The 12482-nt window shown below is 38.5% G+C and overlaps 2 protein-coding genes and 1 pseudogene across 2 annotated transcripts in view; 1 reads left to right on the forward strand and 2 right to left on the reverse strand.

Annotated features, from left to right (window-relative positions):
• Positions 1-525: 525 nt before the first annotated feature.
• LOC149019423 (putative disease resistance protein At4g27220) lies at positions 526-7746 on the reverse strand. The gene is given in 4 exon segments (XM_089153442.1): positions 526-1643; positions 1645-2501; positions 2610-3409; positions 5758-7746. Coding segments are annotated over 4 exon segments (2985 nt in total). The 5' UTR covers positions 6246-7746; the 3' UTR covers positions 526-803.
• LOC149019424 (toll/interleukin-1 receptor-like protein pseudogene) lies at positions 7608-8241 on the reverse strand (annotated as a pseudogene).
• Positions 8242-9139: 898 nt separating this feature from the next.
• Positions 9140-12482, forward strand: part of GLB1 (nitrogen regulatory P-II-like protein) — a 44893-nt gene continuing 41550 nt past the window's right edge. The window contains exons 1-3 of the mRNA XM_089153443.1: positions 9140-9520; positions 9644-9689; positions 9789-9816. Of these exons, the coding sequence (XP_089009569.1) occupies positions 9319-9520; positions 9644-9689; positions 9789-9816 (276 nt within the window). The 5' untranslated portion in view covers positions 9140-9318. The remainder of the gene's footprint in view (positions 9521-9643; positions 9690-9788; positions 9817-12482) is intronic.

The raw sequence follows: 12482 nt of genomic DNA on the forward strand, positions 1-12482 counted from the left end.
TGTACTCTTGTCAGCAATAAATCTACTTCTATTTGGTTGCTTTATCTGCACCAAAACTTCTGAAAATTTGGTCTTTTATCCTTCTGCAATTTGTGAGCCTTTCTTTCTTGAGGCCTCTGTCACACATTTATACTCAACTTTAGCATTATAAATAATATGAGCACAGGGGAGAGAGAACTTGTGCTTATAACGCTATGTGAGTCATGGAAATTCTTGCTGGGTGAAGCATAATGGATTTATTGTTTCAATATCAATGTCCTTATAAGTTGCCTAGAATCTCTTGATAAGAGCATTGGGACTTCTTGTTCTAACTTGTCTGAACATCCTAACCTGAGAAAAATGTATGTTTCAAGATGAGCTGTATGAACCCCCTCCCCACCTCCAACAACAACACCAACCTACCCCCCCCCCCCCCCCCCCCCCCCCCCCCCCCCCCCACAAAAAAAAAAAAAAAAAAAATAAGCCCTTGCTGCACATCCAGCACAAGTTATAATCGTTATCATAAAGACTATATATATTGTCATGGAAGGTTTAAGGGTAAAAAAATGAATAGAGACCTAGAGGAAGAGTGCATTGAGATGTACATCATACCTAGATACTGAAACTTAAAGAGCCAAACCACCTGATTATATAATTACAGAGAAGCTCGGGATAGATGTGTGAGATTAAAGAAAACCTGAATCACTGAAGAGCCAAAAAAAGAACAAAAAAGAGGAACTTGGATTTCCTCTTCCATAATTTTTACTTTCATAGTTCTTTGAACTTTCCTGTAACAATTCTCATGAGAATTAGTTTCATGTGACTCACAAAGAAGCTTGAATCTCCTCCTCCATGACTTTACCATCATAGTCTTTGATCCAATAACGCTCCCCCTCACAGTTTTCCTTGTTACTCAAGACAAGTACCCCATGCATGTTTCTAATGGGGAGAGGATCTTTCTTTAACCTGGGACAGTTTTTCACCGTCACACATCTTACAAGGGGGCAATGCAAGATGTGGTTTCTGCATACATCCTGTAGTGCTGTTAGGTCTCCTAGATGTAAACATTTTAGTTTTGGGAAGGGTGAGATGATGTCTCCACCTTTAGGATTATTACCTTCCAACTCCAGACCTTTTTCCTCTGCATCAAATATTACTTGCATATTACCACATTTCTCAGCAACAAGGATCTCCAAGTTCTTGAACAGCCGTGGTGTTTCCTTGGTGAAAACCATCTTCAAGCCTTTGCAGTCCTCTATGACTATATGCGTTAGTTGAACAAAGCAACCTTGTTGTCCGAGATTAGCACATATCCTTTCCAATTTTGGTAATCTCCTTAGTTCTAAATTTTTTAAGGAATCTTGGTGGTGGACATTCAACCCAACCTCCAAATCTTCACGATCTAACACCACCTCCAAATCTTCACAGTTTTCTAACAAAGTCGTTACAACAGCAATGTGTGCACATGTCAGACCTGGGCAATCCTCAATTCTTAAGTCCCGTAGATTTTGGGATTCATTGAGAGCCTGTAGAGCATCTTGTTTCTCAACTCTGCAATAATGTTTCTGCTCCAATTTCATGTAGGCCTTGGCAATCCTATCCGAAATCTCCAATTTTGTAATCTTTGTGGCCAAAGGTTTGAACCAATCAGAGATTATGATATCTTTGGAAGGAAATTGTAAGAGATGATAAGTGTGCCAAGTATGACAACTCCTTTAAATCAATAAGATTGATGAAGTCCTCCTTTTGTTCTTTATGATCAGACCCACTCACCCCCCATTTTACTTTTTTGGATCTCCACAGCCTTAATTCCTCCAGTTTTTCCAACGAAGAAATAACCCCCACTGGAATAGCAATGTTGGAATATTCCACATTCAAGTATCTTAAATTACTTGAACCTCCCATGCATTCAAATTGGAGGATTTGCTGCTCTAGCCCGTCGCAAGAATACAAATCTAGAACTTGAAGCTGTATTCCTATAGCAGGCAATGTTCTCATCCTTCGACAATCCCGTAACCTAAGCACCCGTAGATTCAGCAAACATGACAAGGAATCTGGGAGAGATTCCACACCACTGTAAGAAAGATCAAGTACTCTAAGATGATTCATGTGTTGAAAAAAATTTGTTGGGGGAATAGTTCGGATCTTGTTTCTCCTCAACACCAAAGTGGTTAGTTTTTCACATGTCTCTCTCAACTCTGGCAGTTCCTCTACTTCAGTATACAACAGAAAAATCTTTGTTGCATTTAGCCACTTAAGAGCCTGAGGTGCCTCTTTAACTGATTCACCCTCCCTAATTACAAAATTGGGGTTGCCTTCAGTTTGGAAAGATGTGATCCAATGAGCAAGCTCTCGCATCACATCATGCACCTTAACGCTACCTACAAGTTCTCCTTGTTCCAACATGCAGGCAATTTTCAAGCTTCCTATTAGAGACTCAGCTTTGTTCCTGGCATCTTTCAGATTTCCTAATCCATCTACTAAGCCCTCTCCAGTGCACCAATCCAATATATCTTCTTTGTCTACGAGATGAGGAAAGCAAGCACAATGGAGGAATAAACTTCTAAGCATATTATCCCCCAATCTATCAAAACTGAACTTTAAAGGAACAAATACTTCATCTTTCATACCTCGGATCTCTATAGCAGATTGCTCCATTTCCCTTGCTGCATTTGCCCACTCACTAACTCCAAGTCGATTAGTCATTGCATGAGCAGCTGTGACAATTGCAAGAGGAAGACCCCTACACCTTTTAACAATTTTCTGAGCAAAGCACCTGAAGGCATTAGATTCAACATGATCACCAGCAATACAAACAAAGAGGATCCATGATTCTTCTTTTAATAATGGCTGCACTTTAATTGTTTTTCTTGCACCCATATCAGTGCAGCTATCTTTATTCCGACTGATCACAACAAGCTTGCTCCCTTTGTTGTTTTGAGGGTGAGGAATTCCAACATCCTCCAATTTTAGTTTGTGCCACACATCATCCAAAAATAAAAGAAATTTCTTCTTCCTTAGGACACTAAACAGTGCACATGCGTCATGACTTTTGGGTAACCCAAGGCGCCTACTGATAGTGTTTTGGAGATTCCGTAATTTGGGAGTGGCAGAAACTGTCACCATTATCACAGCGTCAAAAGGTATTGCTGGTCTAACAAGAATGATGTTGTTAACTAGTTTGGCCACAGTGGTTTTACCCACTCCTCCCATGCCATATACTCCAATGATACCAAATTCTGGATTATCTATGCAATCAAGTATCTGTTGTATCACCTTGTGTTGAGATGATGGCAGATTATCGAATGGCTCAATTGGCATCTCTATCATAGGCTGTGGAGAAGGTGGCCGGATTGCTCGCTTTCTTTTTTTGCTTTTGTTTAATGCCCTGATGTCTTTCACTATCTTTTTAATCAACTTCTCTTCATCCCTGCAATAGGAAGCTCAATAGAATGAAAAGGAAACGAAAGTAGGCAGATAAAATTTGCCAAAATTACATAGCTCGAGCTAGAATAATACAATAAAAGAAATGTCCCTCTCATAAAACACTCAATAGTCATACTGCAATAAAGGACCCGTTTGATATCAAGAAACTGTTTTTTGTGTTTCTTGCTTCAAAAAGCTGAAAAATAAAGTGAAAACTCCTTGATAGAAGTGTTTTTATTTCAAGTGATTTTTGAATGAAAGCTAGAGATTTATTACTTTTTCTGCTTCAAGAAACAACTTTTTTTTTTTGGTGGGGGGGGGGGGGGGGGGGACAACTTTAAGATAACAAGTGTTTGTTGTTGCATCTGTTTCTTGAAGCAAAAACTGGTTGTGCTGAAGTTTTAAGTGAAACAGATCTATGCAGGAGTATAGATGGAAATACCATCTAAAACATAACATGAGTGTTGGAAGGTTCACAAAACCTTAAGGTCCTTAACAAACCCTGGAGAACAATCTTCAGTGAGACCCATGCGAACATCGCTTGGAGCTTTGCATACCTGACTTGCTGCTTGAATGGGGAACCAGCACCAGAAGCTGCTCAAATCCATTCCATAACCTCAGATACTATTTAGGGCTTTCGTTTTCAACTTTGGATTTCCATTCAATGTGGATGGAGAGAGGTTCAAGTGATGCTCCCCAAAATGGAAACCTTGGAAACAACGATCTTCAGCCTCATGAAACCAACAACGATCTAACTAGTCAGACTCATCAGCTCCCTTTTGTATCAATAACAACGGTCCCCGCTTTTCTTTCCCACTAAACCCAATGAGTTCAGGTGACCATTTCTCACTTCCTCTTTTTTTCCTCTTTGGTTCTAGTTTGGATTATAGGCTACTCTAAATAAATCTATTGTATCCTTTAGAGTTAGGTATTGAGAGTGAGGGTTTAACTATAGAAAAACCATGTTTTGGATGAAGGAAGCTGTACTACGATTTTTCTTCCCTTATGGGTATTCTAGTATCGTTCCTCCCCCCGCCCATCGATCTGGGTAAGTTATGGAAGTTGAATTGTTTAGTGTCCCTTATGGCAGCAGCAGTCAATCTTCATCTTCTTTCTTGATGTTGATAATCTGATAAATAGAATGTGTATATACCATCTCCTTATCCACTACTCTTATTGAAATTTACTTTTGGTACTTTCTGGGTTTTGTTTCCAGCAGCCGTTCCTGTCCTTTTACATTCTAAGATTTCCTTTCGCTGCAAAAGGTCTTTTAATCCCAAATAAAGAAAATCATGGAGATGACTCCCTAGGCTTTACATTCCTTGTGTTGCGTATACTCGTATACCTATCACACCCAGAAGTAGGTCAGTCGTATTTAACTTCTGTTGAGAGAACCCTAATTGCTACAGTTCATGCTTTCTGGTTAATGACTAAACTCAGGCCCCAAGTGGTGTTCCTATCCGTTTTCTAGTTCATTTAATTCTTGTCTTCAAAGAAATCTTCCTATTCAAATATTGTTGCAAATAACTAGATATTTTATTCACATTTTAATTGTGAAATCTAGTGAGCTTTTTGTCATTTTTTAGATACCATGCAATGGTCTTGGGATTGGAATTTTTATTAGCATTTCTAAGTGTTTGATTCTCTCGCTTATTTGGTAGTACTTTTGATTAGATGGTCATCCATTTTCCATTCCGAGAGTAGCAAGGATTAGAAGCTGTGTTGAGTGGTTTGCTTCTCTATAGACATGGCTGATCACTTATTTGTGCAATGGTCACCACTAGAAAGGAACTACACCCGAGCACAATGTGTTGGGCATCTCATTTAATTCATCAATTCTACTCCTACTGTTTGTGTTTTTCTCTGTTCTGCTTTACATCTAATGTTGAATCAACTGTAGTCTTGAATTTGTCAGGCAGACTATACTTTTTCTTTTCTATGATTTGGTGTGTCTCTATCTTTGCAGGTGAGGTGACAGAATGGAAGTTGCAGTACATGTTATGATTAGCGTATCAATACCCACATGTGCATTGTGGTGGCACACCAATTATTCATGTCAATTGGAAGCAGTTGAGTCCACGTTATTTTGTGTCGGTCTTTTTCCATTTTGAAGTCATGAGCATAATTTTGTTTCAGACCACATCAACCGCGTTGATTTTGAAGGATAAACTAGTGATTGTACTCCTAAATGTCTCTTCATTCAAATTGGGCCTGGGACCAAGAACCTAATCTTGGGTAAGTTTTTCAGCTAAACTATACCAATATACAATGAATGATCTCTAAAGCCAACTTACATCAGTATTTATCTAATTAACATATACATGATCATTTAAGGCAAGAACGGGTAATTACTGGTTAGGAAAGTCATTCAAGTCCCATCCACTGATTTCACCTGCTATTCTGAGAATTGATCTCCACCTTTTCACCAGCTCTGGTCGGCATAACTCTTGATGCTGGCGAAAGGGCTCCTCAAAGCTTCCCCTCTGATTCCTTACATCCGAAGGTTGGACACCCATGAGGAAAACAGGAAATACCTTTTCACAAAGCTTGTTTTTCCAGCACTCCATTATCAACTCCAGCTCTCTAAGGCATCGTGTTGAAGAAGCGTAGTTCCTTGAGAATAAGATAATTGCATATCTTGATTCTTTGATTCCTTGCATGAGTGCCAGAGAGATCTCTTCTTCTCTTCTCGAGTTCTCACCGTCATCCTTGAATGTTTTCATCTTGGTCCTCAGCAGGGAAGTATTGAGCATACCTGCGAAATTATTCGCTGTTTCTTCTTCTTTGTAATTCAATATTACATCGTAATTCCATCCAGAGTTGAAAGAAGGCCTTTCCATGGAAGCAAATTTGCAGAATTCTTTCCTGCAGTGAAGTACTCTACTATTTTCTGTTTATAGAACTCCTTACAGCAAATACAGTGTGTGGATCCCACAACCCATGGAGAGTCCTTCGCCTCATCATCGTCAGTGGATAGGATTTGATCCCATTTTGCAATGACTCTGGCAAGGACGTGACTTCTTGATCTATCTCTTTAATTCAACAACCTAATGTTTCTTTTTTCTACACCTAACCTCTTGAGTCCTTTTCACCTCTCTCTCTCTTCAGTTCAACAACCAAATATTTTCGGTTCCTACACCTAATCTTTGAGTGGAAAATTCATAAATGTGCTCTTTTCATGTCTCTCCACCATATATTTTATGAGGTAATATTTCACAACACTGATAAAATTAATAAAAGTGAATTTTCTTCCTAAATATGTGATTGAAAAATTTGAAAAGAGTATAGATCGTAGCTTTCTTTATAAATCCTTTTCCCAACTAAACAAGTGAATATATTATCCACAAGCTAAGATCAACCTTATTTAGAAAACTATTATTTGATCTAAAAGCATTGCTCTAGAGTCTTTAATATAAATCTTTTCTTGACAAAAGAAAAATTATATTTATTATTTTCTATAATTTCCAATAGATAAGAAGGGACCTTGTTTGGGTGGTGCATCTTACGTGGTGGTGCCTCAGATGCAGATGTATGCTACATTAAATCTTACATACAAACTCACTACTCAAGCAAGATCTAATGAGAGTTGTTTATCTAAAAGGGAAAGGGAACACATGGCTGAAACATTGGATACCACACATACCCCCATCAATTGACTCCAACTCTTCTTCTGTCTTATGATAAATGTTGATGTGGTTTTGGTTAAAAGATATAATCATTTACGTGAAACCTTATGAGCCTCTCCATCCCTACAAATATTTCAAAATCAATCAATACACCAACAAGGCCCCACCTTTTTGAATCAATTGGACATATCAAATGCCATAGTTTTACTCTTTGGAGATGGTGGCTGGATGATGGACATCCATATACAAAAGAAATTTGTTTACCAAAAATAAAGATAATTAAAAAAGCTTTAGCCATAGAAATATAATCTTAAAAGATATACTTTTTTTTTTTTGGGTACGAATAAAAGATATACTTATGAGACCAATAGATAAAGTTAAATTGTTCAATTTATTTGGCTGCAAACTTTTGTTATAAGAACGTTCTTGTAAGTATTGACCAGTTCAACTTCAGTGCTGCATATTTAATGTGTAGCACTGTGTGACAAACGTCTCGTTTTCAACCACTAGCAAGATGGACGGTGGAGATAGAAATCTCCGTCGTTTGCTAGCAGCAAGGACTATGCATGCATTTAATTAATGCGCAACATTCAAGTCTCGGCCACCATTGACAAACTCTGAATGACTGAAAAAATAAGTAAGGAAACATTGACTAACCCTGCAAGATGAGATGGGTGGGGGATAACATATTAAAAAAATTAAAAAAATCAACGAGAGGAAGAAATTACCAAAAATCATTTGACCTCCATCCGGAGAGTCGAGCAGCTGCACGAAGAGCTGATCTCCACCGTTCCAATTGGTCTGGGTCGAAGCGCTCCTCGTGCTTTCCAAAACACTCCCCAAAGCTCCCCTTCTGGTGCTGTACATCCAATGGATCGACGCCCGTGAGGAAAACTGGAAAAGCCTTCTGGCCGAAAGGCTTTTCCAAGCATTCCATAATCAAGGAGAGTTCTTCTAAGCACCAATGCGAATTAGCATAGTTCCTCGAGAATATGATAATGAAAGACCTGGATTCCATGATTCCCCTTTTCAGTGCTTCAGATATCACCTCTCCTCTTTCCAGTTTCTCATCGTCCTTAAACGTATTGATGCCTGCTCTGACCAGGGCGGCATATAGGTGACTTGTGAAGTTTCTCCGTGTGTCTTCTCCTCTGAAACTCAAAAACACATCGAAAGTCCATGTAGTGGCAGAGGTGGGAGTGATAGCCATGAATCAGAAGCAGTTGTGGGAAACTTTGGTGTGAAAAAACTGTGGAACTTTGAATCCTTTTCATTGGCGTTTTATTGGGTTTTCTTTTTCCTTCCTTCTTAGGCAACTTTTTTGGGTTTGACACCGACAAAATGAGGAAGACGGGTAGAAACACTAGACCCCACTAAGGAAATAAATATCAGACGGATGACCTGTGAAGAATCCGGTTCAGCTTCATATTCATTTAGTAGATGGAAGAATTAGAACCGTAGATCAAACAAAGAGTTGAGGTTAATAAACAGCCAGCTAGAGAAACATATATAATCAACAAAAGATGACAAGAAGAATGGAAGATGGTTTTTTTTTTCTTTTTTTTTATTATCAAAATTAAAATATATTATTACTTAACTAACTGTCATACATAATTCATCAGTTTCCATCCACGGCTAGCTGGGTTTCTCTTATGTCGGTAGAAATGATAGAAATGTTGTCTGGTTGAAGAAGTAAAAAAGAAAGAAAAAAGCAAATTGGGGGGTCAAGATTTCATCTTCGACCAAAATTTTTTTTCCCCATACATACCAGTTCGGTATTGTACATTCATTGTGTAACACTGAAGCTCCATCCCATAAAATTTGACCTTGCTTGGGTCTTGCACAATAAATGTATAGGACCATCAAGCCATACATTTTTTGGCGGTGGGATTAAAATTTTGATATTGACTGTCGAAATTCAATGGTCGAGATCAAAAACTCGACCGAAATTTCGGATAGTACGGAAATTCCAGCTTGATAATAAACACGTTGTGGATCCCACCTCTAATATTTCTTTGTAATTTTTATTCCGTGCGCCATGCATTTTTGTGGTAAAAAAAAGGGAAGCTGGTCAGGGGGAGGTGATCCGGGTTCCCGTTTGTTTCGGCGGTAATATGTTGCGCGAGGTGAACGGAGAACGTAAAGCCCCACGTGGGGTCGGAACTCAGAAGTCATTTTCGCGGGCGTTAACCCCGACGAGTTTGCTTCATCTAGCCTTCGCTGAATCACTGTATAGTAGGTGTCGAAGTGCCGTTGTACTGCTTCATCGAGCCTTGTAAGATCAAGCATGACTACCTCAGCAATGGCGAGATCGGGCGTACTCAGACCTCAATTCTCTGTTTTCAATGAATCTCCTTTTCTCAGTCCGATGTTGTTGCGAACCGAATCGAAACTCAAGGTTTCTCAAGTTTCATTGTTCAGCGTTCGGAAGAAGAATGCGATAAACCCTTCAACATTTCTTCCGGTAATAAGAGCTCATCGCTCCCCAGGTAACTATATTGTCTCATTTTTCTTTGTTTGGGGGTTGTGATCGTTTTCTGTTTTCAATTTGTTTGCGAAATTTTGATGGAGGAATATTGCGTCCTGATGTTCTTCCGACGGTTCACTTCCAGATTTTACGGCCGAAGCGATTTTTTACAAAATTGAAGCGATTCTGAGGTGATGATCCTTGCCTTTCACTTTTAATGAAACATTCTCACGTCCATTTGTTGTTTTTTGTTTTCGTTCTTCCCTGCTGATGACTCTGGAACAACCCAGGCCTTGGCGCGTTCCTCAAGTTTCTTCGGTAAGATCAGAAGCATCCTGATTTTGTATTTCTATTATTCATGGCTGATGCAACTTGTAAAAATTATACTAGACGCATGCGACCGGAACTAAGTGCAATGTAATTTCAACTGAAATACCAATTCATTATTACAAAGATTCAGGATTAAATTACAACAATGAAAGACGATTCCAAAATTTTGTAACTGGCTTGACAACAGTTTTAGTTTTATTTATTATTATTACATTGCAAGCATTGGTGCTATGATAATGTTTCTGTGAAACAGCCTAAGATGCTGGGTAAGGTTGCATACATTATGAGCTTCTAGACAATGTAGTGGTTGGAGTTTTGTGCATGGGGTGCACCCTTTTTATATTATATTTTGTATTGTGAGAATTTGCACACATTCCAGCTCCAATTGCCCCCACCCAAAAAAAAAAAAAAAAAAAAAAAAGAGAGAGAGAGAGAGAGAGAAAAAAAAGAAAATCTGAGATGAACTTGACCTCAATTATCAGATTGACTGGTTTCATGATGAAAGAGGAGGAAAAAAATTTACAGAAATCAGCAGGGAGAAATGAATAATATCAGGAGAAAAAGTTTGCACAAAACAGTAGCCCAAAGAGGGGATTAATGGATTCATGTTATCATTTTCAGTTCTCTAGGGGTGGCACCATAAATGTTTGGAAGATCGATTTTACCCTGATGGAATGAAAGAGTGCAGGATTTTTCATCAGTGTAGATTTAGTTTTTAGATTTCGCCTATGAGGCTTGATCAGAGTAGTATCTTTTCTTTGTATATCTTTTGCACTATGTTTGCTATTTTAGGGAACCGGTGAGGTTGGGTGCATTGGGGCCAACTGTTGTTGAAGTTTTGAGTGATTGTGGTTCCCTTCATGGGGTATATAGTATACATCTTTTGCTTTTTAATACAAATGACCCTTTAGCAAAAAAAAAAAAGAAGTCAAATTTTAACCTTCTGCACCATGGAGTGTGTGGCTGCCGAGTCTCATGCATTTATTGTTGGCTTGGTTGCATGTCCCTTTTCAAGGTTACGTGCGATGTAGGTGTGCTCACATCATAGTGTGCATGGTTGCAGGTGCGCCTACATTTCCATGCGCATGCGTTTGGGGGCGCTTGCAATGCGGTGCACATGCCGACAAGTACGCTTGTCACATGGTGCATATATTGTGGATGCCCCCGCAAGCACCTCCCACCCCACCTAAAAGAAATGCAATTTTTTCTCCCTGAAGCGCCACACATAACATTGCTATGTTGACATCTTGTTGTCACCACCAAATTGAAACATATATTTTATGGTTTTGACTTGTAGCATGGTTGTTTTATAATATTCATTGGGCTTTTGTAGTTCATCCCTCCTCAACATGTACAGATAAATGGACACAAGACAAGTGTAAGGGCGTAGCAATCCAAGTTTAGGATTGAAAGCTCGAGATTCCTATTTGGTTTTGATAGTTCAGTTCATTTTAGTTTGAAGGTTATATTTATATCTTTTGGTGTTTTGTATATAAAATGTTCAGTTCAGATGATAATGTGATGTTGAATATCCAACGTTGATAAGGTCTAAGTAACATAATTATTCTGTTTTAGTTGCCATCTGATGATTAAATTTTTGTACTTGCCCTCTCATACCAAACACATATCATTTGAGAACCCATAATAGAGTATTTTGACTTGAAAACTCCTCCTTGTGTTCATCTTCCTGCTTCTCCCCCCTTAAGACACCATCACTCATCGACATCAACATCTGCAACCTGACCAACCCCAACCTTTCCACACTTCATACCCCAATGCCAGTGTTAATTCTAATCTACATGTCCAGCCATGGAGCTTTTCAAAATATAAAATCAACTACGAAAAATCCAGAGTCGATCGCATTAAATTCGGAAAAAATTCCCCTTTCGATTGGGATTGAGCTGTGAATAAGTTGGTGATTTTCATGCAAACTCAACGAAGAAAAAGCTTCTTCTTCAGAAAATTGGTCTAGTCTTGCAAAAGCATCAAACACAGTTGCAAGGTCATAATAGGTCCACAATACTGTTTTCACTCTCCACCCTGCAGGTACCTTGTTAAAGCAAATTAAGATTCACTCAAACTCGATAAGTTTTGAAGAAAGAGTCACAACTGTAATCAAATTAAGCAAAAAAAATTTGGCACGATGAGATTCTGAATCCTTTGAGAATATAATACATATATTCTTAAATAAAAAATAATTTGACCATTATGAATATCCTAAAGTAAATGATCTATTGGGTTAAAGTTGCGTTCTCTGTTTCTTTGAATTCCCCCAATTTTCCTTATGATGAATTGTCTACTGAATTGGACAAATGCATGAAAAATAACACAAGACAAAGCCTTTTAGGAACATATAGAGAGTAAGGAAAATTGCAAGCTCAAACAGGTATCTGCTTGAAGAGTTCTGTGATCTGAATGTAGCACCCAAGGAAGTCAATGCTGGAAGGTCCATTACAAGTATCTGGAAGGTTCATTTAACATGTTGAATTTAAGATCTCTGTGAATGGAATTAAATTAGATTAATGAAATTCATATCATTTCAAAATCTGGCTTTTCACTTCCAAGATTGCTAACTTATTATGTTGATGTTTTCTTGGGACCTGTTTGGTTAGAAATTAAGTGCAAAACAATTTTGAGTGGAAAAGTGAAAGTGC

This window comes from Hakea prostrata, chromosome 4, assembly GCF_041222555.1.
Source record: "Hakea prostrata isolate BN-2017 chromosome 4, UWA_Hpros_2, whole genome shotgun sequence".
In the NCBI taxonomy this organism is placed as follows: Eukaryota; Viridiplantae; Streptophyta; class Magnoliopsida; order Proteales; family Proteaceae; genus Hakea; species Hakea prostrata.